This window comes from Cololabis saira, chromosome 2 (assembly GCF_033807715.1).
Source record: "Cololabis saira isolate AMF1-May2022 chromosome 2, fColSai1.1, whole genome shotgun sequence".
Lineage (NCBI taxonomy): Eukaryota > Metazoa > Chordata > Actinopteri > Beloniformes > Belonidae > Cololabis > Cololabis saira.
The window spans coordinates 29810234-29836710 of record NC_084588.1 but is presented as its reverse complement, the minus strand read 5'-3'; the positions used below and the strand labels follow the sequence as shown (position 1 = coordinate 29836710).

At 40.1% G+C, this 26477-nt stretch overlaps 1 protein-coding gene across 2 annotated transcripts; it reads left to right on the top strand.

The window, feature by feature from the left end:
• Positions 1-1201: 1201 nt before the first annotated feature.
• trim66 (tripartite motif containing 66) lies at positions 1202-22597 on the top strand. Of its 2 annotated transcripts, none has more exons than XM_061742797.1 (19): positions 1202-1248; positions 5023-5079; positions 5204-5246; positions 6008-6221; positions 8399-8522; positions 8850-8966; positions 9137-9251; positions 9526-9672; positions 11304-11421; positions 11738-12540; positions 15697-15903; positions 17529-17658; positions 17749-17830; positions 17912-18098; positions 18323-19218; positions 19333-19453; positions 19559-19633; positions 20336-20488; positions 20613-22597. In XM_061742797.1, the coding sequence occupies exons 3-19, from the start codon at positions 5238-5240 to the stop codon at positions 20847-20849; spliced, it is 3735 nt and encodes a 1244-aa protein (XP_061598781.1). In that variant the 5' UTR covers positions 1202-1248; positions 5023-5079; positions 5204-5237; the 3' UTR covers positions 20850-22597. The 2 variants fall into 2 exon arrangements, with proteins under 2 accessions (XP_061598781.1, XP_061598782.1); XM_061742798.1 differs by having other exon boundaries at positions 1206-1248; positions 5023-5132.
• Positions 22598-26477: the final 3880 nt, after the last annotated feature.

The window sequence follows — 26477 nt, the reverse complement described above, 5'->3', positions numbered from 1 at the left end:
ACGGATGACATCTCAATGATAGGAACCTCAAAGCCTTGCATTAGGCAGAACTGGTAAGTCCCAAAAGGCCCTGTAGTGCAGCACCGGCGACCGCTGCTGCTGGTAACCCAGTTACGTCTGTGCTCATCACTCCGGCGGCCGTCACTACGCTGTTATTAGCTCTCAGGCTGAGCGGCTCTCTGTGGGGGCCAGGTGCCCTGTCACCGTCCCTCTGCTGCCTTCTTTCATATCTTAAAAGTAATTGTGGTTCGGAAAAATCTGCACAAGCCCAACCAGCTGTTAGGCAGAAGTACTGGGACCATCCGATAACCATTTTAATTGTTTTCCTTCCAGGTTGACTGCATCAGTGATATAATTATCTTGGCGTTTGATGTCATTATGAAATAGATATTTTTTTATTAAATTGTGTTTCTTAATATTTGCTTTAAAAATGAACATTTTTGTTTCTCTCATGAAAATAATTGCTTATTTAATTAGTTAGTTAGTTTCAATATACCTTTCAAGGCAACAAGGAAGAAACACATTTTACAATTTGACTGAAAAAGGCTCAGGCAGAAGCAGAGTTTATTAATGCCCGCCTACTATACTACACAATACATGGTGTCAAGTGTGGAAAAAAACAACCAAACATATAATATATACATATCTCTTTTCCCCTTTTTTCAATTACAGCCATAACTCCCAAATATAAATACACATAATGATTTATTATTAACATAACAAAGGAAGTACATTGCTTAAGTTTGAGATCAACACTATTCCACAGCTGGATCCCTTTAAAAGAAATAAATCTTCTTTTAACTTCTTTTATCGCTTTTGGTAACAAAAATCTGCATCCATCTCTTAACTCATATTTACTCTCAGACGCTATTTCCCTCAGCTTCTATGGGAAAATACATCTAATGGATATATTATATTATTATATTATATATAGATAATGGATGGATGGATGGATGGATATATTTTTTACAATATAAACTTAATGGGGTTTCTTCAGCTCGTTGTGTCGTTCAGACTGGAGTTAAATGCTTTCGATCTTTGCTGGCACCTCTATGACATAAGTCACCACGATGCCGTTTAAAGTTTTACACAACATAACCCAGACGAGCCACACTTCAGCTTTGAGAAACGTCAGAAGTCTGGAAGCACAAAATCTCACGATCAACGGCGAGACTTGGAATCTCCAAAATTTTGTCCGGGCCAGAGAGCAACATCCGATGAGGGGGGACCCGCACTGCTGCAGCCAAGGTAAAAAAAAAATACCCCCCGCCCCCCAAAAGCAGAGGGGTAAACAGAAAGAAAAAGAAAAGACAAATCTTCCCGTTTTGCGCAGCGCATGTTACACGGGTGACAGGCAGACGCGGGGCTGAGTTTGTCATCCTCAGACGCTGAAATGTTTGACTGATGGGATGTTTTGCGGGAGGTGCGCACCTCACGAGTGGGAATAATTTATGCACATAAGACAGTTTCTGGATGCTCGGTCGGCTGTACACGCCACCAGCCGGGTGCAGACTTTGCGTGTTGCTGCGCTGTTGTGCTGTGGGCGCATCCAAGACACCGTTATAGGGCGTAATCTCATGCGCACTTTGTAAAACATAATATCACGGTCAGTGATGCGCTGAAGGAGAGGCGGCTGGTGCTGATGCTGATGCTGATGCAGAGGCAGCTGCAGCTGCGGATGCGGGGCAGAGATGACAGAGATGATGCCAAGATGTGACTGACGTTGTTGCTATGTGACGCATCCGTAAAGAGATGAAACAGGTAGCCAAACAGAACATGGGAGGAAAATCACTGGCGATCCCAAACTCCCAGACCTACGGAAGAGTATTAGGGCCATGGAGTAAAAAAAAAAAAATATTAGAGAGGGGAAGTTTTTTTTTATTGTGCACTTCGAGAAAAAAGTCGAAATGTCGAGAAAAAAGTCGAAATGTCGAGATTAATGTTGGAATACAATTTCAAGAATAAAGTCAAAATTTCGTGAATAAAGTCGAAATGTGGCCTTTTTTCTCAACATTTCAACTTTATTCACGAAATTTTGACTTTTTTCTCAACATTTCGACTTTTTTCTCGAAATTGTACTTCAACATTTCAACATCTCGACATTTCGACTATTTTCTCAACATTTCGACTTTTTTTTTCGAAATTGTACTTCAACTTTATTCTCGACATTTCGACTTTTTTCTCGAAATTGTACTTCAACATTAATCTCGACATTTCGACTTCTTTCTTGACATTTCAACTTTTTTCTCAACATTTCGACTTTTTCTCAACATTTCGACTTTTTTCTCGAAATTGTACTTCAACATTAATCTCGACATTTCGACTATTTTCTCAACATTTTGACTTTTTTTTTTCGAAATTGTACTTAAACTTTATTCTCGATATTTCGACTTTTTTCTCGAAATTGTACTTCAACATTAATCTCGACATTTCAACTTTTTTCCTCAACATTTCGACTTTTTTCTCAACATTTCGACTTTTTTCTCGAAATTGTACTTCAACATTAATCTCGACATTTCGACTTTTTTCTCAAAGTGCACAATGAAAAAAAAATTCTTCCTCCTCTAAAATATTATTTTTATTTTTCTCCTGCCTGGCCCTAATACTCTTCCGTACAGACCTGAACTACTGCGTGAGGTGTTTTTCTTCCATATATGAGGCTGTTTTATTCATGAAGTTAATTTAAATGTCAAAGCTTAAAAAGTAAAAAAGAAATCGCTAATAATAGTGAGAATTTGGAATTTTTCTTTTTAAGGTGAACGATTTTCTTTACTCATCTATGACAAAGTTCTCAAGATAGTCACTTATGATTTTGCTTCAGTTTCAGAAGTAAAAAAAGTACAACCAAACAAACATGCAGGCTTGGATGATTTGTCAAGATTTTGCTTGATGTTTTAAAGAAAGGTTGAGGTGAAGAACGCTCCTTTAATTTGTCTTTTTCAGTTGTAATATACAGTATGATAAACACATAAGCGTGTTATAAGATTTCAGAAAAATGCAATATTTTTGGTGTCTGATAGGCTACTTTCAGACTGCAGACAAAAGGAAAAAATGCATTGCCTACTTCTCCAGCTAATGATAACAAAATGACACTCCTGACCCAAAACACTGGGGGTGACTGGAAAAGGTAAAAGAACTGCAGGTAAAAGAACTGCAGCACGATGCCTTGTGAAAAAGCAAATAAATGCATTGTTTGGAGCCAGAGTTTCAGTGCCAGCACCTTGTGGCCAACAGTGATATTTCATCTTTTATGTAGAGCTTATGTCTGCCTTTTTTTCTTTTTTCTAGGCAAGGCGAGGCAAGTTTTTTTTGTATAGCACAATTCAATAACAGGGTGATTCAAAGTGGTTTACAGAGACATTAAAACATCACATAGCAGGAATGAAAAGCATGATTTTTACTGCCTTTAAGGAGTGCACGATGTGAATTATTATTTTCATGGGGTTCTTATTATTGCACTATAACAAACTCTCAGAGAGCTTTATATTATATTTTTTCACTCAGTGTGCAGCAATTTTTCCCAACACACTCCTGGCAGCTGGGCCTTGAGCTTCTGGCCTTCTGACTGGAAGACAACTGCTCCAACACCTGAGCCCAATTTCAGATATTTCGTTCCCATCAGCCATAGCAGCTCAAGCACACAGTAAAGGAAGGACTGGCATAATATTTCTCAACAGGATTGTATTTTATTTGCCAAAGCTGAAGTCAGCATGTCGACTCCTCCCTGGGGACTGTGCTGTTACTTTCTTATGTTGCACGATTTATTTATTTTTTTTAAGGACCTTTTTGGATTTGTGTTATAAAAGAAATCAAAGTGCTTTCTATTGTGGATTTTCTTGCACAACATAGAACTAAGTTGGTTTAGAGGAGGAGTGGTAGTAAAGCGACGTAATAACTTCAGAATGGCTGAAGATAATCCTGTCTTCTCTGTAACCTTATCACCTCGGTGTTAATAGATGTTGCAAAGGAGGTGCTTTCAAGGGAGAGATCACAGCTCAGGTTTCTATTATGGTGACGTCTCCGGAGATGGCACATGTATCAAGTGCCAGCTTAGCAGAGAAGAGAAGCTGGCAGGGGGTTTCAGCATGAAAGATAAATGCTGTGACGGTGCAGAGGACGATGGTGCACAGGTTGAACACACTACGGAGCAGGGCAGGGTGCACTACAACTCACTAATTGTGTTTCAAATTGGGTCTTTGAGTGCACAGTGGGGAATGGGATTGCTCTGAGCTCCCTGCTGAAGCATCGGCGGATGAGAACGTTGTCAGATTTGTAGGTCAGACTGCTGGGGTTGTTGTTAGGCAGACTTGAGCATAAGTCCAGGTGTCATTGTGGTTTCATTCAGCATTTTATCTGATGTCGAGCATTTAAGTCTCAACATCACTCTGTTCCCCGGATTCCTTTTTAAACCTTTCTTGTTATAAATATCTCTTTTCTGCATCTTACTTTTTCTTATGAATCGACAGTGAACTTCTATTTCTTTTCTTTTACACTGGATGCTGTTAACGTTTGCTGTCTTGTTGTGTTAAAAACCCTAATTGATTTCACTATGTCGGAGGGAATCGCAGGTGCATATTTTAGTCCCATCTGGAGCTTTTCCAAGCCTGACCCGGTTTTGGTGTTCCACGTTAGAGTGTAGCTCCTCTGGGACCCGTCCCCTCCTCATGATGACGGCGGGAAGAAGGTACAGCTCACCCGTCCTAACCTATTCCAACATAACCTGGCAGAAGCGGAGCCTAACATCACGTAACCCTGCCTGCTCCAAAGAAACTAAAAGTGCATGTGTTACAGTTTCATTCTCCTTCCTCGTTGTAGGTCACTTGGTCTTCCTTCCTCCTCCATTTTGGAAAAGGCTTCCGGGGATATTTTGCCCTACAAAAAATAATTATGTTATCTCCCTAATTCCCAATTATTATGCACAGGCTTATTTAAGAAAAGGGATTAGATTTTCTTTCCTTTTTGGTAGCAGCGCCAGTGAGCAGAGAAGGAATTTGAAGATGACACTCCTCTCTCCCTCTGCAGCGAGGGGTCCTACACTTGGATGAACTGGGGGAGGAGAGAGCACAGAGCGGCTGTCATGTAAGCTGTCTCCTCTGGGGCCACCGCTCGGTGCGCACTGCTTCCTGCCTCAGGTAAAAGCCTCAGTGTTTCTGCTGCTGAGGCATCACGCTGTTTTCTCTCCTCTCTTCTCCTCTCCCTCCAGCTGAGCGGGCAGCACATCCTCTCAAAGCACCGAAATGGAGAAGGTAAGATGTCTCTTCCGCATTGTTTTCCATTTTCATTTGAACTCACTTTCTTTTCTGACACAGCAGAAGACTGTTTCTGTCTGTGCAGCACTTTCTGAATGTGTGCCGGGAGCCTTTCTGTGTTAAAGTTGACATGCTTACTTCGTTTGTTACGCTCTCTCCTCACCTTAGAAGTCCTGTTAGATGCTAGGAATGCCCCTGCCACTGCCTTTGGACAAGGTGCAGGGATTTTTAAGTGGATTTAGTCCCAGGTGATGTTCATAGCTATTAAATCAGTAAGAGGAGTCAACTGCAGATGAAGAACGCGTCTGCAGGGATAGATTAATAAAGCATAACTTAAGTGAAAAAGCCTGTGCTGTGCTTCATATTTTCAGATCGTTTTGAGATTTCTCTGCTGACGGGTTTAATAATCTTTTATGAGCTAATATCTTGAAGTTAAGGTGAAGAAAAGATCATTTTCACTGCTGTATATATAGATATTCTTAATTGTGATTAATTGCTCTTGGTTGGAATATTAAATCCATATAGAAATTATGAATTCATAAGAACCAATGCTCTTGCACAGGTTTAGTTATATCCCAGAAGAAAGTCTCTAAGGGTCTGACATACCACGATTGAGGTGTTATTTACCCCAAAGTACAGTAGCAACACGTATTTGTCTTGCATGTGCCATCTCGTGTTTTTTCTCACATAGAGCCATGTGTATGTGCTTTTGTTCATGGTTTATAATAACCACTTAACAGAAGAGGTTTTTCTTTCAGATCTGCTCAGAGTGCACCGAGCCAACGCTTGCACAGAGTCTCTGTACACTCTGCAACAAGTGGTTTTGTTACCAGTGCACAGATTTGCACCAGCACCAGAGTGTCCCTGCCACTTCACACTGCCCAGACTCGTACCAGCAGCAGAGGCCCAGCGCCGGCCAGTGTGCTGACCTGCACCAGCGAGGCTCCAGCTCCCTTCCTCCTGCAGGACAAGGTAAGATATTTATGCATTTATGTCAAGATTTCTGCATGAAAAATGATTGTTGACTACATTATTTATCATTCCAAAGCCATTTTTTGCTTTCCTCCCTGTACTCTGATCGTTTGTTTTCATTAATCATGCTTCAGCAGAAACCATCTGCAATGAATAATACATGATGTTGGCGATGGCTGATTATAGTTCCTGGAGATCCATGTGTTTTATTACACCTATCTTTAACACATGGCCCAGTTTTCTTGGTACTTGGGTGATTTCATTTTTGCTAATATTAGTGTGCTGCTATTTAAAGCCCTGGAAGAAGCTGTCAGATAATAACGAGCACGTCCTAGAGAAATTTTAATTGTGACATGGGGAGTGTTACAGTTTTGTTTGTGTACTTGTGAGAAAAGCTGCGTGACTGCGTGAAGAGACAGGATGTGGTCAGTCATATCAGCCTGATGCACCCAAGGTGATGCTCAGCTCTTTGCCACATATATCTGTGATGATCTTCTGGCAGGAAGAGGTTAGCTGAGGGGAGCTGGCCAGCAGAGAGCAGCAGCGCCGCCACCGCCTTGGCCTCGTCAACTTATTGTTAGATGCACGTCATCTGGGTCAAAAATATCTTTACTGACCTAGTCTGAAATGTGTAAAAAAATATATATTTATATATTTTTTTGTTTGTTTCATCTGTATTTTTGTAGCTGATGGTCCTGTAACAGCTTTCTACAGGCATGTTGTTTACAGTAGTTGCCTGTTTATCATTTACCAGTCTCAGTGTAACCTCAACTTCCTTCAGCTTCTGCTTGTTTCCTACAGCTATGAAAATCTACTCATAGAGCTATAAAGATTTATGGGTAACATTATATCTGTTTATTCAAACTGTATAAAACGCGAGACACAAGGAGGCCAGTTAGAGACTGCAGACCTCCACCTAGTTTGTATAAAAATCTGCATCTGGATCCAGACCACAGATCAGAAATGAATCTGTCTGAAGTTGGGTGTTGCTTGATCTCGGGTAAAGTTTTCCACCGATTCTGTCCATACTTTACTAACATCACAATGCCCTTGGCAGAGGTGAATCAGAAAAAAAAGAAACAACTTGTTGTTTTTATTTAGGCTTTGTTAGTGTCCAACAGCTCTGAGAGCACTGCACCAAAGATTCTCTAACACATAACAAGATGCATTAAAAGCTGCCCTAATGGTATGAAATGACGTTCCAGTCTCCTAAGTGGGTAGGTCGAAGTGCAAGAAGCATTTTGTGGATAGATGAAAGTGGATTGGGATGTGCATCTCTCACAATGGGAAGCGAAAAGAAAAAAAGAAAAGATTTATTATTCTCCTTCAACTTTGGTTTGTTCTCCTTTGAAAGTAAAACTGAAAAAAGACTTCAAAAGCTGCTGCATGGTGAGAGACATGATATAAATTCTGCACTAACCAACATCAGGTGCTGAAATAATTATGTGACATTGTGAAAACTAACGTTTTTAGCTTGCTATAGGTGTTGAGCTCTTTCTCTGTGGCGATAACAGAACATAACTCACATTGTCTTGTTTTTGTCAGTCTGAGCAAAGTGGCAGTCCTTTAGGAGAAACAAGCCAAAACAAAGCATTTCAGACAAAATTAAGAAAAAGAAAAACATTTGTTTATTTATTTATTTGCAGTTTTCAATATTAGAAAAGTGGATTTTGAGCATTAAAGCTTGTATTAATATTCTAGTAGATCCCAAAAGTGGTTTGTAGCTGTAGGCTAGACTGTTTGAGCGCCATTTTTGCTTTTGAAGTATATAATTCACACTACTTGATCTTTTCTGATAACTTCAAAGGGCACATTTTAACATGAATAAGAATGGATAGATTGCCATCATTAAAGAAAAAGCTTCATGCGTGGTCTCAAGTCATTTATAGATTTCCAACTTTTTTTTGTTTTTATAAATATTAGACTTAAAACTTAAAAAATGTTAACAAGTTCTTCAGATAAGCTCAGTCAAATTTGGAGTTTGCTTTTTCATGCAAACATTTCTGTTGAGTTGACAGCGCTGCAAGTCGGGTGCGTTTTTGAAGAGTCATTACTGTAATGCTGCATGTTAACAGTCTTGCCCTAAGCTCTGGGTGTGAATTGCACATTGACTGTTGCTAATGCTTCATGCTCTCCGTCTCCTCTCCCTCCTCTCTCTGTATGTCTTTCGGGCCCAGGGTCGTATCCTTGCTCCCTCCTCATGTGCCACTCTCACAGACAGGAGCCTTTGGAGCTTTTTTGTGAGTCATGTGACCTTCTGTGCTGCAGCAGCTGTCACCTGTCCTCCCACAAAAACCACAGGTCAGTCCTCAGATGCACAGCACAAGGACATTGCTGAGAAGGGCTAACCACAGGTTAAACACTTCCTTTCCACTGAAACGCTTTTTAACTGCCTTGTCACTTTTATCACGTGTATCTGCATACAGTACCCTTGGCCAGCCTAACTTCCATTAAGTATTCATACCCTTTTGTTTTCTGCGACGTTACAGTGCACTCGTTGCCTTCAAGGTCACCTGCATAATGTGTTGTCCTTTGGGGAAAACACATTTAATTCTGGTGTTATTCATGCTCAAAGAATAAATTAGCAAACTTTCTGTGTGGTAAATACTTTGCCTGTCGTGCGTTCAGGGTGGTGCAGATCGGGAAGGCCCTGCAGGATCAGCAATGGCTCTTTGAGAGCCTGATGGTGCAAGTGGAAGAGAGGAGATCTGCTGTGGAGAACAATGCTAAACAGATAGAAGATAGGTCAGTTTCAACTCATACAGTCACAGTCAGAGCCCTCGGCTGTGGGCAACCTCTGCTACAAATGGTCAATCATCAAACAACTTGAAATGAGTAAATTAATACCATGAATGTTGCTTTCTTGCGTGATTTGGAAGAATTTGAAGCCTATCTCCCCCTTTCTGTCCGTATAGACTTCATGGAGTAAAGATCGCTCACAGAAAGTCAGAGAACCAGATTAAAATGGCAAAGATGATTATGATGAACGAGCTTAACAAACGAGCCAACCTATTAATAGAGCAACTGGAGGTAATTACTTTCTCTTTCTTTCCTTCTTATCGTTCAGCCAGGCGTGAGTGTTCATGCAGAGAATCCATAACTGCCATGATGTAATCAGCCCTGAAAGCAAGCAAACAATAGCCAATAATAATCCGTAAAAATGGCTTAAAGTCAACATCTCAGGAGCTACTTCTGTCAAAAAAAAAAGAAGTTGTTGATAAGACTACAGTCTAGCTAAAAGGTGTTGCATCTGCCAGTAAATAATGGGGACTTCATGCATATGTTTTTTGTTTTTTTTCTGCAGAAGATTACAGAGGACTTTCAGCAGCGTCTGGAGGACCAGCTGCAAGGGGCAATAGAGATATGTGGCCAGCTGGACCACATTCAGAAGTTCATCACCTGGGCCACGACCCATCACTGCAGAGGCCCGGTGCTCTTTAGCAGGGCTCTGGTGAGACAGTCAACAGATGTCTGCTGCCTTGTTATAACACACGTTCACAGAGAGTTCTGTGAGGAAACCAATTCATTTCCTTGAGGAAGTAGAACAATGATTATGTTGCTGTATTAAACCTCCTAAAAAAAAAGGACCCCTAACCCCCATGTTAAATACTTTGAAACAAAATAAGCCTCAATGCAGAAGCGGTGTGAGAAAAGGTAAATACCCCCATGATTCAATACTTTTGTAGGAGTAACTTTAGCGGCTGGAACAGGAAGTATTTATTTTCTGTATGTTGGCGTCTGTGTATCTTTAAATGTCCATTCAGAGCATTTTAATAGTTGAAGTATGGACTCTGACTAGACTTTTGGAATACCTTGATACTTTATTTTACTTACATTGTTTTCATACACTCTGTTTAAGATTTGGTGATGTGTTTGGGACCATCGTCTCACTGCCTGTCAGACATTTGACTGGAGTACTTTATCATGCAGAGGAGTTTATGTGAGGCTCAGTAACTGCAGTGCCAACGACCTTTAGCATCATCACACCTTCCCCACATTGCCTCAAAGCTATTATGAGCCGTCTGATTTGCTGTGCTTGGTTTTTCTTCAAATGTTGGCATGCATGACCAAAGTGTTGGCGGTTAACTCAGGTGCAACATTGCAGATCAGGGACATGATGCAATTTATTTTTAGAGAAAAGCTTTTCTCCCTTCCACTCTTTCAAATAAGCTATACTTTAACTGGAAAGACTCTCATATAAATTTGTTTTTATTGTTATTGTTTCATCATTTTGCTAAATCAATAATGACATGATATAATATGTTGTGTATTGTTATTCAAATGAGGTCTGGTAAGGATGATAAGATTTTTCTTATATGCTTATTTTGTAAAACAGATTTGCACAAGGATCTACTTTCTTTTTCCACATATATCTGAAGTGAAACTCTGATTTTACTTATACTTATAAGCCAGAAGAAATGGCTGAAGTTGCTTTCGTGACTTAAGTTCAGCTTGGTCTCAAAAACTGCACATAGTCTGCATTACTGCTGGCGTGGAATTTAAAAGATGGAGACATCATGCATTTATCAGGCAGCTGGGGTTTATAAATAGATGTGATGCATTATAGGAGTTGTAGGTTGCAGTATTTTCTGAGCTGAACACATACACCCCCCCCCCCCCAAAGAAAAATCTGGATATCATGGCCTCATTTACATCATCAGTATTCAAGCAACACAGACAGGATTGACCGCTTTCCTCCAAAAAGTGAACAGCATGTAGCTCTCAGAGATGATAAAGGACATAAACTGAATGGAGATTGGGGTTTACAGCTAGACTGAACGGGAGGGACCATCAACAACCGATTTCATCGCAAAGAGGGCAAAGTACCAACTTTTTCTGTTTCCACTAACTACAAAATGCAGAAATGCACCGTAAAAATAAACAGTATTTGTAGCTCTCACTGATTTTGTTATAGAGACGACTTCCCGACATGAGACTGTCAGATTTTAAAGAGAATCATCAATGATCATTATATTGAGAGGCGACTTGAGTGATTGTTTGCATTTCAAAAGTTTTACTTTTTAAACCTGGAATATATAAAATTTCAGCCTGTTATTTATGAGATATGTGTGCTTCTTGCAGATTTCCCTCCAGATGCAGCAGCTGCTTGAGGCGTCTTTCCACTCAGACTCTTGGAGTCCCGTCAAAATCAAATTTAACTGGGATGCAAGTTACTGGACAAAGCAGATTTCCTCGTTAGGTAAACTGAATGATGGTGAAGCAGAATGACTGGTATCAAAATACTCCATGTTGTAAATAATAATGTAAATGTATGAAAAATAGCCTGGAAATAAAATGTCACCAAAAAGCTAGTGCATTAGAAACCAATTATATGGTTGACATTAGTAAATTAATTCTCAATTATTTAAGAGATTTTTGTAATCCTAGTTTGTCACATACAAACTATAAGAAATGATGGCAAGTGTGTCTCTTGTATAATTAGTTGTATTTGTATGCGTGATTTACTCGGTGTGTTATTTTTGAACAAAGCTCTGATTGTGGCTGTTCTTCTGCAGGTCAGCTGACTGTCGAGGGTGGAAGCTGCTCCTATCCTTCAGGCCTGGCCTATTCCAGTATCATGAGGCCCCAGCCCATCGCCTGCTTGACTCTCCCGTCTGTGGTTCACAGAGGTCGAGAGGCAGGCTGTGGGTACCAGGCCTGCTGCGAGCCACAGATGTGTTGCCTGCATGGCATCCCCCCCCAGGCAGATCTGTCCAGTCTGGACAAAAGCCAGAAGGAAACCACTCATTGTAACTCTGCCTGTACTCAGCCTGCTCTGATTTCTGCATCCCTGCACCAGAACCAGCAGCTCCAGAGGTGCTGGGACGCAGAGAGCTCCTTGCAGTGTCCTCCACCTTCATCTCCTGTCCCAATTATTGGACCAATCCAGCTCAACTGCAGCCGAGGGTCTGAGCCCCTACCGCGCTCTCAGTCCATATCCTATCTGTCTTGTCACCAACACCAGAGAGAAGTTCTTTCAGACAGTCACGCTCAGATAAGCGCAGGCCGCGGCAGGCCGGGCCGGCTGGGCCCGTGTAAGGGGAAGTTGTCAGCCAGCACAGCTCTGCAACAGGAGCTCAGCCACACAGTGTTGGACAGAGATGCGATGAGTGAAGAGAGCTGGGAGGACAGACGCAGTGTGGAGGAGACTTGTGGGCGAACAGCAGCAGCTGAAAGCAGGAAGCTGCTGGATGAGGAGCTGCAGCTGGTGAGGAGGGAGCAGAGTCCTGTCCGACAGCAGCAGCTCCAAGCTGCTCTAGCAGCGGAGCAGCCGAGGACCAGACCTGCACTGATGCTCAAACACCACAGAGATGACCAGGTGAGAAACATGTTCAAAACTTTACAAATCATGCACAAAGCAAATCATCATCAGTTGCCACAAGACATCCAGAAGTTGTTTCAAATAAAAGAAAATAAACATAATCTCAGGGGAATATGTAATTTTAAAAAACAACATGTACGAACAAACATCAAAACCCACTGTGTATCAGTGAAGGGAGTCAAATTGTGGAACAACTGTAAAGATGAAATGAAATCATGCAAATCACTAAGTAAGTTTAAACAAATCTTTAAAAACACTACTCTGTATGGATACAAAACGAAAATGGACACATGAACTGACAGCCAATGACCAAAGTGCCTTGCTCAGCTGAACCACTTTTTCTTTTCTTTTATGCTTTTCTTTTTGAAGTTGTGGGAAATTAAGAAACGGTAAAAACAGAACATTAGAAGGGGTAGGACTGGAAAAGTTTTTTGAAACTTCATCCTACACCCTTTCAAACAGGAAATATTTATTTACATATATATTTGTCTCTTTAATTTGCTTTGTTTTGTTTTTTTTTTCGGTATATACATTTTATGTATTCTGATTATTTTGTTTTTGTTTTAACCTGTTTGAATAAATAAATAAATGAAATGAAATGAAATGAAATATTCAATGAAAGTCCTTCAATTTAAGAACCGAATAGAAAAACAAATGCAACAATCATACACAGTAAATATAAAAGATGTATTAATATAACAGTGGGGCCAACAGTGTAGATATAATCAACTGTAGAAGTATGTGAACTTTTACTTCCTGTGAAGACACCATGAAGCTGCACAGCACACAAAACCCTGGAAGTCCTTCCACCATGACTAATTTCTCATAACATTTGCTGTCACAATTTGAATTAAGCTGGCGAATGTGCTGCTCAGAAGCCACTGTTTCTGGAGAGCAGTGTGTGTCTGAAACGGGACTTAGAATAGATGACAGATGTTCTCTACGTGCAAAACTACCCAGCACACCTCTCACGGCATTAGCAAGACGGAAGTCTTTATATGTTTTTACGTTTCTAAATGTGAAAGGGGTCCATATAACACGAAAACCACATTTATCTGAGACTCTCTGGCTCCATGTTGCTTCCTTCTATTTGCATCATTATGAAACATGCAACAACATGACACTTTTTCACAAGATTTATCAGACTGTCATTGCATCTGATGACATTCAGATTATGTTTTCTTGCTCTGAAAAATAAATAGAGCTCACTTTATCTTCTCTATATCATTTCAATTAGACGTTTTCAACACAAACAGTTGCAGCAGCGGCAGAAGCAACACTACTCAGATGAGCTAAAGTGAATAAATTTGATTACATTTTCTGAAAGTAGTAGATTTCTGACCGTTTTTCAGTCAGTCTGAACTTAAAAAACTAACTAACTGAACTCAAAGAATATTTTGCAAGATCTGTTCCATGGGCCGATTCTTCATTAAAACATGAATAAGCAGAATTACACAATTACAGCCACTTGATATGGAGCGAGAAAAAAACCAAACATGCATACGACCTGAATAAAGTATCTAGTGCCTGTCAGTGCAGAAGAAATATGTCTGAGAAATATTTTTATCTACAAACAGCTGCACTACAAAGGTTTCTGGTTTGGAAATGATCAAAAACTGAAGACTTCAGTTGTGGCTGGACAACATGAATCATAGAGACACACATAGACACAGTTTACTGCATCTGCTGTATCTACACACAACATTCAACAACAATATAACGGAAGGAGAAAAAAAATCCTGTGAACACTGGTTGAGTTTGCATTGACATGAAACATGTGGTGGGATTTTCTGAGCCTCGCTGTTAGGTCTTTCCTTAAATACGTGGTTGTTCAGAGCTGCTGTGGGCTCAAATGAGTTTTTAACTCACACAGTTCTTGCCTGTTATGGTAAACCACGCTGGCTGGCTTGTAGCAAACTCTCAAAAGCCACAATTAATCAGTCGGGTCGAAATCCTCTGAAAACACAAAAAGCAAGACACAAAGAGCCTAAAGCAAGATGAAGAAATTATATAATGTGATCACATTTGAGATTAATTAAAAGCCGGTGAAAAACCGTCTTGCATGTGGAAAAGAGTTACAGTCAGAAAGTTTAATTTAATCCCCATTAATGACCAGAACTAAAAGGAGCATTTGGTTTTGAAGCCAGAATACTCACTTCTGAACGCCGACAGCTTGCCTGAAAACAGATGGTGCAACAGAAAACTGCTCCTGCTTTCATGAAGAAAGGATGATAATGGGCAGCAGGGCGATCTTCGTCACAATCACACTTAATGCCAGAGGTTTTAGCAGCTGCATAATTATCTTTCTAAGAAATTCTCAAGATGTTTGATTAAAAGCACAAAGACATGTTATTTTTACATTTTCATGTCGCTGCACCTGTAAATGATATAAATACACTGGGGCACACTCATTTATGTACTTAACTTGTCATTAATGAGCCACTAAGGGAATAGTAGGAGCTGCCAGTTTGAGTTTAGCCCTCATTTGCTCCGGGATACATTTCTGCTCTCCATCTTTCCAAATAGAAGGATTAGAGTCTGTTTTTTCCTCTTCAGTCTGAATCTTTCATACTCTCCCAGGGTGTGCAGATCAGGCAAATGTTTTAATCGCATGATACTTAGGAGCGTGAGCTTAGTGTTAAGAAAACGTGAATATGTATGATGGCGCATGAGAGAAAGACAAAATAGGGACGGGGGAGACGTTCAGAAAGCTGGTGCTAAACGATGTGCCAGCCTCCCACCTTGCATTCGCTGAAGACCCAGCAAAGGTCGCTTGAAAAAGATTTGTGCACTTTTTAAATTGTAACGAAAGTGAGTAGGAGAGAGTGATCCTAAGTGGTTTATAGGTCTGGTTTTATCAAAGGGGCACAGTGAACCCCTGATGCTGAATTTGCATATGATAATTGGTTTGGTAACTAAACCTTTCATTGCCTGGACAATAAGACTAATATATGCACCATGTTTATTCGGATTGAGTTGTTTTGATTTTTGTTTCCAAATAGGCTCTGATCCATGTTTTTCATTCATTTGTCCACCTCGCACATCACACTCTTTTCCATCTCCTTTCAGTTGTTAATGGCATGAACAGGTGCATCTGTGCATCTGATTCAGTGAAGAACCCTGTTCAGTAGTGTGTGTTTGTGTTTCTGACAGAGCTCCACATCCCTAGAGCTGTCTGCGACAGCCCACGAGTGTGCATCTGATGTGCAGAGCAACAGGCTCAGCCCTGGTTCAGTGTGCACAAGGAGGAAGAGACGCTCCCGCAGCATCCCGACGGAGCTGACAGCCCCATCCAGCAGCCCGTACGCTGAGCGGCCCGCGGGATGCACCAGTAGCAGAGAGCAGGGAGATGCAAAGAAGGTGATCCAGCATCACAAAAAAAAACAAACTAATAACTGAGGCTGCGCTACGAGACAGAAGAGAAGTTATTCACAGCTAAGTGATCAACAGGGGTTGACTTTTCAGTGGGAAAGAATGAAAGAGAAAGAAAGAAGTAAACAGAAAGAAAAAATAACCTGGTCAGCTAGCAGCTTGATATAGTTCCAGCCACAACTGCAGGTACAGATGTCAGATTTGATAAATTAATAACAATGAAAATGTAATCTCTGGTACTACAGACATGGCTTTAATTGATCTGCCTTCATACGTCCAACTCGGAAAAGAAGTGCAAAGATAAATCAGTGTTCTTGCTGATTAAAGAACATTAAAAGGGCAAAAAATGAACTTAAAGCTGTAAAGAAAGCAGCTTTAAGATAAGTTATTAACACTATAACAGTTTTGTCACGAGACTACATACAACTTCATCTTTCTTTCTGATTTTTGCAGCTTCATGAGTTGCGAGCTCACCGTCCACATAAGAAGTGAACAGTTAATGTTTCAAAACAACCTGTCTTCCTTTCATTGAGACACAGAAAATTCAGGGGCTCATTTATAAAAGAGTGCGTAGGATTCATACTAAACGTGCACGTAAACCCAAAAGCCGAAAATGGCGGGCGCCAAAAGAATTCCGGATTTATAAAACCATGTGCACGCACACTTGCACGCAATGTTCGCTTTATAAATCACAGTCCAGCTGGAAGGTTGCGCAGGTGAATTTGCCTCATATCCCGCCCTCAACACGCCCACTTCATACCATAAATGGGCAATGCAAAGTAGTATTTGCATATGAATGAGCCTGCTGAGCATGCGCAGCGGCTTCCTGCAGCCTGTTTGGGCGTCAGGATGAATGAGACGTGTCGAGCCACCGTGCCACTAAATTTCACGGAATAACTGTAAAGATGAAATGAAATCATGCAAATCACTAAGTAAGTTTAAACAAATCTTTAAAAACACTACTCTGTATGGATACAAAACGAAAATGGACACATGAACTGACAGCCAATAACCGTGGCCGTAACGGTGGCTCGACACGTCTCACTCATCCTGACGCCCAAACAGGCTGCAGGAAGCCGCTGCGCATGCTCAGCAGGCTCATTCATATGCAAATACTACTTTGCATTGCCCATTTATGGTATGAAGTGGGCGTGTAGAGGGCGGGATATGAAGCGAATTCACCTGCGCAACCTTCCAGCTGGACTGTGATTTATAAAGCGAACATTGCATGCAAGTGTGCGTGCACATGGTTTTATAAATCCGGATTTTTTTTGGCGCCCGCCATTTTCGGCTTTTGGGTTTACGTGCACTTTTAGTATGAATCCTACGCACTCTTTTATAAATGAGGCCCCTGAACTTTCTGTGTCTCAATAAAAGGAAGACAGGTTGTTTTGAAACATTAACTGTTCACTTCTTATGTGGACGGTGAGCTCGCAACTCATGAAGCTGCAAAAATCAGAAAGAAAGATGAAGTTGTATGTAGTCTCGTGACAAAACTGTTATAGTGTTAATAACTTATCTTAAAGCTGCTTTCTTTACAGCTTTAAGTTCATTCTTTGCCCTTTTAATGTTCTTCAAGTCTTCAAGTCAAGTCTTGTCTTTTTTTTTCTTAGTATGACATCATGGATCCCAGACAGAGGAGAGCATCAGATGGGGTTCTGTGTGTTGTTAAGGAAACCTCATCTCAGACGACCCCACTCAGAGGAGGCTTCCCACCCTCACTGTCCTATAAGATGGAGCCAGGTGCTGGAATACTCCATGAAATGAATTTTTTTAATCTAAATTAGCAAAATGCGAAAACTGAAGACATGCCATATTTCTTTCTTTTAATAGATCATCTTCCCACTTTTGTAACTGAAGAGATTGATTACGGAGCTAAGGAGAAACTCAAAGTTTCACAACGCAGCTTCAGCAGGTGTGTGATCTCTGAGTTTAACACCTGTCTATGAACACAGGTATATTAGGGCAATCATTAATTCTTTGTTCTCCTCTGAAGTAACGGAGAAGTTTCAAAGGATTCGTGCAGACCGAGGGTCCCGGTGGTTTGCTTAGAGCGTCTGAAAATACTCGTGTCGCAGCTGCCACCACATGGACGGAGACAGAGCGACCCATTGCCTGCCAGCACGGCGGACAAGTCGGACACCAGCGCTCAACAGACAACCTGGCGTGATGCAACACCAGAGGCATGTCTTATTTATAGGTGTTATGTCTGTGTATGCAGAACATGATGTTTAAAAAAAAAAAAAGGAAGAGTTTTAAAAAAACACTTTTGTTCTGATGAAAATCGTACAGCAACAAGTAATATGTCGATTTCGAACTTTAAAGGTGTTTTTTTCCCACTCTCATCAGGTTCCTACAGATATAATGAGATAAATCTCTCTTCCCTTCTGTTCTGTTCTTACCGTAGGGGAGATCAGGAGTCTCTGACACCAGGAGGACTGCCCGTTCACTCACCACGCCGCCGTATGGAAGCCAACAAACTCGTCAATTCACCACAAATTTAACTAACACTGACTTTCACCTCCATGACGACAGAGGGAGACTTAGTTCCCATAAAGCATCTGCGCCGCCATCCACTGACTCTAAATATGTACCCGTAAGTTACTCTGCAGTTAATCTGGACTCTGACTCTGATCCCAGGTCAGTGTCGGAGGATGCTATGTTTTCTCCAGTTGACCCACAATTAGATTCAGATGCGTCACCAGACTCTGACCCAAATGCACAGTCGTCATCTGAGGCTGAGCTTGAATGTGAGGTTAGAAGGAAACTGGTACCTGCAAGTGAGATGGATCTGTGTGGGGATTCAGAGCCAAGTCTTGAATATGATGCAGATCCAGAATCGGATGCAGGAGCAGGATCGGAGGATGTCCAAGGACTGGATGCCGGAGCAGAATCGGGTGATGGTGAAACCGAGTCTGACACCCAACCCGAATATGATCCAACTTTTCAGGCTGAGACTGACTCAGATCCTCTGTCCGAGCAGCATCCAGACTCACAGGGCTCTGTGGAGTCTGAGCTTGACGTAGAATCCGACTTCGAACTGACGACTGACGATCCGCAACCGCTTCGCTCTGACCTTGAGGAAGAGCCCCAGGACAGTCCTGGTCACAGGCCGCTTCTGATTGCAAACCCCATGGTTCATAGAGGAACTGAGGGGGCCCAGCCAGAGCAGGACAGTGCTGAGATGGACAGCGAGGATTTCTGTGCCGTGTGTCTGATTGGAGGGGAGCTGCTATGTTGTGACCGTTGTCCAAAGGTCTTCCACCTGACTTGCCATGTTCCGCCTCTGCTGAGTTTCCCCTCGTAAGCTTCCTATATTGTAACCTGAAATGTGCACATTTAGCATCTCTCTCCTCCTCTTTAACAGTAGTGAGCAGTTGTAGTGACTAACCTGGCGCTGTTTATCCTCCTACTCAGGGGGGATTGGTTGTGCAGCCTGTGCAGAAATGCTGTCGAGCCAGAAGTGCAGTACAACTGTGAGGGTGAAAGAACACCTGGAGAACACGCAACGCACGGACTGTCTGCATGTGACAAGAGAGTAAGTCTTTCCAGTACCAATGGATACCAGTTTTTGGCTTTGTTTGATATTTTTTCTCCCAAATGTTTAACAATTTTTGATGATTTTTCATTGACCTTTTTGCAGAAATGCGAGCGACTGAGTCTTCTGATCCTCAGCAACATTTTGAGCGCTCCCTTCCACGAACCCGTCAGTCCGCTTGTGAGAGATCATCATGTTCTTACACTCCATTTACGGAGAAAGCCAACCCATTTTCACAACATAATTTATTTTTCATTATACTTACAGGCACACAGCAGTGCCCTGAGGAGTTTTCCCCCATGTTTAAGCAGACACAATCCCACTTTGATTGCCGTTATATTTGTCAGTGTTTGCAGGCTTTACAGCTCCCCGGAGGATGTTTTCTTTTAAACAAAGTTACTCTCAGATTCATCAAAGTGTAGTTTGTACATCCTTAGGGCCACAAAACTGTGGTGAAAGTATTTTTATCCTCATATGATATTCACAAGGCATATTGAAAAAAAAAAATCAAAAAAGCACAACTCATGTTCACATCAGCTAGCAGTGTTTGTTTTCTGGCTGCACTTATGTGTGTTTTGCCCAATTTATTAACATTTGACAGGAGATTTCTGCAGAGTAAGTTCTTGTGTTAAAGAGAGATGGCAAATGGGTAATTAATTTTGAATATATCGCTTGCTGATGATGGAAAAACTCCATGGGGTCCTCTCAAAGCTGTCGCTTAAGTTTACCTCCTATTGAGAGCTATTGTCCCGGCATATGTTGTCATGGGTAACTGGCCTGGAGGATGCCTGATATCCACTAAGATAGTTTGTTGTACATAGTTGGAGCCACATTTCCTACTTTGATACCAAATAAAGATAATATCACTGCTTTGTTGTGCAGGCACGCCATTACTACCAGATCATCAAGAGGCCAATGGATCTGTCTGTGATCAGAGCCAAACTCAGTAAGGGGAATCCCAGACATTATAGCTCGCCAGATGAGTTTGTCGCTGACGTCTATCTCATGTTCCGAAACTGTGCAAAATTTAATTATGTAAGTAAAAAGAAAAACAAATGAATACATTCATTTCGACTTCAAATTATCTTGATTTTATTACTTAGAATTTTTGATTTGACTTTAATAGTGTTTTTTTTTCTCTCTCTCTCTCTGACCACAGCCGGACTCTGAAGTGGCCCAAGCAGGCCGCAGCCTGGAGTTGTTCTTCACCTCCAAGCTGAAAGAGGTTTTCCCAGACAGAGGTTTCCCAATGGCTGAGGCGGACTCTGATAGCGATGAGTACGATGAGGCCTACAGGACGGCTGAGAGTGGTTTCCTCTGGCCAGAGAGGAGGGAGCAGTGCCACGGGAAGAGGAAGAGGAGACAGTCGCTCAAGTCGAGGCGGCATCACTTTTAAACCACCGGTGACTGGAATGAAAAGGTGGTCGCCAATGTGTTTTTAATTTTATATGTGTTTAATAACTTTTTTTTAATTTATCAGACTGCCAAGATTGTTTTTACTTTACTTAAGTGTTCTGGTTTCCAGTTAAATGACAGAGCTGCTGAGGCATTCCAGTCTTATGGAAAGGTATTCTACAGTATTTTTGTGTCAAGTGTGAGGAAATCAGCTACATATTGGCCGAAATTGAGACATGCGACAGGACACCGATGCCAAACACACCAGCAAATTACAACTGAATTGGTTGTTACAATGGCCCAGAGACAGGACAGACACCACCCTGATGGGAATGATGTGGCACGACTTTCAGAGAGCTGTGCATAAAGGAACTGTAGCAATGTTGGGAAGAGTGGGCCAAACTTTCCTCCGCAACAATGAGAAAGATGTGATAATGTCACCCAGAAAACAACGGCTACATGTACGGTAGTTGCTAAAGCTGGTTCTACGTATGACTGAAACATGGGGTGTACTTAGTTTTTCCACACACCGCTTCTGTATTCTGGTTAAGGTTTGGTTAAATGATCTATGTCACTGTGTAATATGTCAAGTGTTCCTATACTTCTGAGGTTGTGTTTATTACCTCATTTTAAGACCTGATAAGATTTTTTTTTTATATCCTTTTAAATTCTTTGAACTAAAAGAAGGCTACTTTCTTTTCCACGTGACTGTAAAATATTTTAAATACATACAAATGCAGGAAAACATTATTATTCCTGCTGGCAGCTGATCAATAGAATGAGTGTAGTCATTTATATAGGTTGCATCATCTATACAATGATAAATGTATCTCTATAAATGTCAAAGATTGTATGTTTTGCTGCTGCGGCCACACAACATGTTAATATAGGTAGTTAATGCTGTTTTTGTTTATCATATCACACTTTGAACACTGTTTTTTTTATATTTCATCCTAATGCTTTGCACTTCTCTTTTTGTATCTCCATGCAAACCTAAAAAAGGAAAAACAAAAACGGTGAACATACTTTATGCCATATGCTGTATTGTACAGAGAGGATGGTGTATTTGGATGTTTTTGCACTTGTATTGGGCTGTTTTTGTGTAGAAGACCACAGCCATGACTATTCATAGTACTGCAATGCTGGTAAATTCTGCAATATGTCATATTCATATTCATGTTTGACGTGTGCTTGTATAGGGCATTATTTTACTGAATTTGTCAATTATTAAAGGATTGCAAGATATTATCTAAGCTTTTCTCTTTAAACAATTCTGTCTCTGTAGTTTATTTTCCCTAAAAGTTGCTGAAGTAATGCAGAAAGTAACAGATGACAAGTCTGTTGTGAGAGGATGTTTTATTCCCATCAAACAACCGTAGAACATTTCATTTTTCAAAACATTTCTTTTATTTCCTAAACATATCAGGCTTGATGAAAGTTTCATGTATTGATATGATTCATTACTGATTAAATGTCCTTACTACTTACTGAGGCACAGTGTTTAAATGAAATATGTCATTTTGTAAGAACATTTTGTTTTTGCTTTGCTGGTTCCCTGCGGCTTGATGTAGACGTCACTCAAATGAGTAGTGAATCAACAGCATATGTCGTGTAACTTCTTTTAAAAATAACAAGTAGTTATATTTCCTTTTGTGTGGGGAAGATGAATCAACTGTAGTTGCTATCATTGTTTCAGGAGTTTCTTGCCGTTACTGTAGCAGCCTACAGTATAATTGGCACAAAGTATATTGATACCAATAAAATAAAGTAAAATATAAGTAACTCATGTTCTCTCTTTTTCTTCTTTTTTGTTTTTAAATCCCATTTCTTGTCAAATTCAATTTCAAACCTTTAATGTTTCAAGAGATGGACAGTGGACATGCTCTGAAAGCAGCACTTCAATATGCACAGCTGCCATTTTTAGATATATTTATAGGTGTAATGTTAAAGATTTCACTGAAGACACTGAACTAAATTGTTTGTTACTAAACATGCATAGCTGAAAGTCTCCCTCTGTGTAACAAGTCTTTTTAACATTGTTCTTTTTTTATAGTCTCATTTCAAATTCGTACTGTATGTATGTATGTATATATATATGTATGTATGTATATATATATATATATGTGTATATATATATATATTTATATATATATATATATATATATATATATATATATATATATATATATATATATATATATATATATATATATATATATATATATATATATATATATATATATATATATATATATATATACATATAATGATTGGATGCCAGATCTCTGGAAGATCTGGCATCAAATTTGATTGGTAAGTTGAAAAAAAACCTCATCATTAGGGAATCCCTTGGTTTATGAGTTTTATAGTCTTTTATACAGTAGCTCTTCATCTGTTTATTTCTTGGTCTCGTCTGAATTTCATTATGTTGAAATCATTCATATCATAGCATTTACAGCTATTTATTCAATCAAACAAGGTAAAAGAGGAGAATGATGCCTTTTCATGGCCACATTAAACAAAACAACAAGGACCCCGTACAGTACGCCACTTAAGAGACGTATCTCACCTGACTCTTGCACAGACGTGATATCATCCGCCTGCCTGCCCTGGGGGACACTGCTGGCTCCTGCTTCACATCACACACTATAAAGGCTCTTGAAATCTGGATTTAAAGGTCTTGCTGCATGTAAAAAAATATTATATCTCAGATAGTTGTCAGATTTGGAGGGATTAGTGTAAAATAGCTTTACAAAAGCACAAAATTCCTCCCAACCTTGTTTTTGTATCTGGGTATCTATTTTAGATTTAAACTCACAATAAAAGAATGCAATGAGTCTTAATGGGTAAATTGATTTTTTTAGAAAAACATTGTAGACAAGGGCTGAGTAATGTACAGAAGTGTTATTATAGGTGTCCCAACAGTGAGTACAGATGATCTAATTTGCTGTTTGACTTCAGCTGCTTGTAATGTGCCGTAAAAACACTTCTATTTCATTTGAGGTTTTTCTCTCAATATATTTATTGCTATCTGCAGTTAAACAGTGTGTACGCAACACAGTGTTGGTCAGGGGGCATCTTGCTATGTTTCATTTGCGAACAATGTTTGTGACCTTTCAGTGAGCGGACTTGTAGTAAAACATTATGTGATAATAATGAGGCACTTTAGTGACCTTTGGGGAGCAATGAAAAGGGCAGACAGAAAAGAACAGAGGAAAAAAAACAGGAAGTGACAGTCCCTCGAACAAAATTTTGAGTCTTTTTGTGCTGCAGGGGGTACAGAGGCAGAAGCCGAGGTCAGCTCTTACTTTTAAAATGTTTTTATTGTTTTACATTTTTCTGTTGTCATTTTATTATCTTCATAACATGTCTGTATGGCATCACCAGCTGCTACACAGCCATCCTCTCCTGGAAGCAGATGTTTTAAACCTTAAAATTCAGAGCTGACGTTCCTTTGAAGAGTTGTGTATGATAGGTTTATTGTGCTCAACAAACTGGCCTTGTTTGGTTCATAAAGGTCAGTCAGTAAGAATTTTTTACCATTTGGTAAGGATGGAGCTTTTCCATGTGCATTTTAAGCACACATCAGAGGCATTATGTTGCTCCCAACAACTGCACTTGTGCGAATAAAAGGAAATGGATTGGCCTTGTACAATGCTTGTAACAATCTATTCTCCAATCAAGACATCATTTCATCACGATGAAATAATTTTAACGTTAATTAATCCCTTGCACTGAAGCTGTGTAGCAAATGGATAATATTTATCACATTTCACAGTTCCCTGTTTTTATGATAAGCTTTGGAATTAGCATATTGTTTTTTGAGGAACAATTTCCAAAACTTTATAAAGTAGTATGATTTGGCCTCTTCTTTCTTTTACACTCAGGTGTTACATGTAATTAAAATATACTTATGATATAACAAGACTTGTATTCAGCCATATATGTTATAAATAATGTATTTAGTGCCACACAATATATTGTGGATTGCTTAAAGTGCAAGAAAATCAAGTTTTGTTTGCACAGTAGGTACATCATTAGGGAAGGAAATCCTGACACTTTTTTCGTATTTATGTTATAGCACGCTGTTTTGGTGTGATCACTGACAACAAACCTTTTTGGATAGGATTCTACAGGCTCTGTTCAGGTGCCAGGATGTAAACACAATAATTACATCAGTGACATGTTATCTTAAATGAAGATGTACTAATTGACTGTACTGTCACTATTAAAGGCAGGGTACAGTAAGTGATTCTACTCAATTTCTATCCCAGAACACTTTAAAAAAAATATATATGTATATATCTTGTCACATTGTCTGAATAAAATATAAATATATATAAAAAGGAACAGCCTTGGCTCCAGTCAGTCACCCACAGGCAGTTGGTTTATGCTTGTAGAGTTGGTTTTGATTTGGAAATGCACATTCATGATTGGGCACTCTTTCTCCGGCACCACAAGAGGAACAGTGAGGGAGTCGCTATGTTTGTTGATGTTTTGTTTAAATATCAATAGATGTAATCATCCAAAAATCCCTTACCCTACCTTTAAACAGCGGCCTATTTTGAAATGATCATATTTTACTATCTTTATTTTTTACTTAACCCAAAGTCTCATGTGACCCTGTAGTCCCATGTGGAAAGATACCTGTTCCTGATTTGTTTTTGTTTGAACCACATAGTTTATTTTATACTTGACAGATTTCCATGTTATGAAGTATATTAGTAGTGATGTTTATAGCTTGTAAAGAGGAGCTGGAGCCAGTCTATGAATTATGCAATGTTTGAAAATGTTCGTAGCTTCTGTAATCAGGCACTTTGATAGAAAATGCACCTTGATTCATATCCCCATCTGCCTTTGCTGTGTCATAGTTGAAGCAGCAGCCGTATCCTGGAAGAGCATGTGATGTATGTGACAACGGTAACTGAATGAGCTCCTTCCATGCCAACAGTTTGTGCAGCAAATCAACAAGGCTTGTGAGGAAAACAGTAATGGCTGTATGATTGAAGTTAGTTATTGATGAAGCTGTTGGTGATGACAGATTTACTCATAAACGAATGAGCACCATCCCCGAGATGATATGTGTATACCTATCAAGCAAAATATCAGTGCACTAGTGGATTGTAGTTAAACACATGTAAGCTGGAGGACCTCATTGTCAAACATTGTTTCTCTTTGTTGCCAAGCAGAGAAAATGTGCACAGACTAAACATTTTACAACATTTTACTTCAATGTTTATGCATTGGAAAGAGGTGAACTATGTCCTTTCGGCCTGTTTAAGAATTTTCAAGAGCTGATTTGTTGCTTCGGTAAACTCTCACAGTTCGTAACTTTCGGGATTCTCACTGACTCATAGGTCACTGTTTGTTGTGTCACCCTGTTTAATTTTTTTTCCCGCAATCTGGTAGAAGTCCATTCCTCTTAAAAGGGACCGTGGCCATTGCTTCCTGGGTTTTTTCTGTTGCAGAGCACTACTCGAAGTTACAACCTCTTCACAAAGCTCATTCATCATGTGATGGATTGCCTTAAGCACTGTGCTTGGAGCAGACAAAGTAGTGGCGCCAAGACCACAGCCGAGCTCATCAGTAATGTTGCTGGTAAAATGCAGAGTTCTGATGAATGAAATCA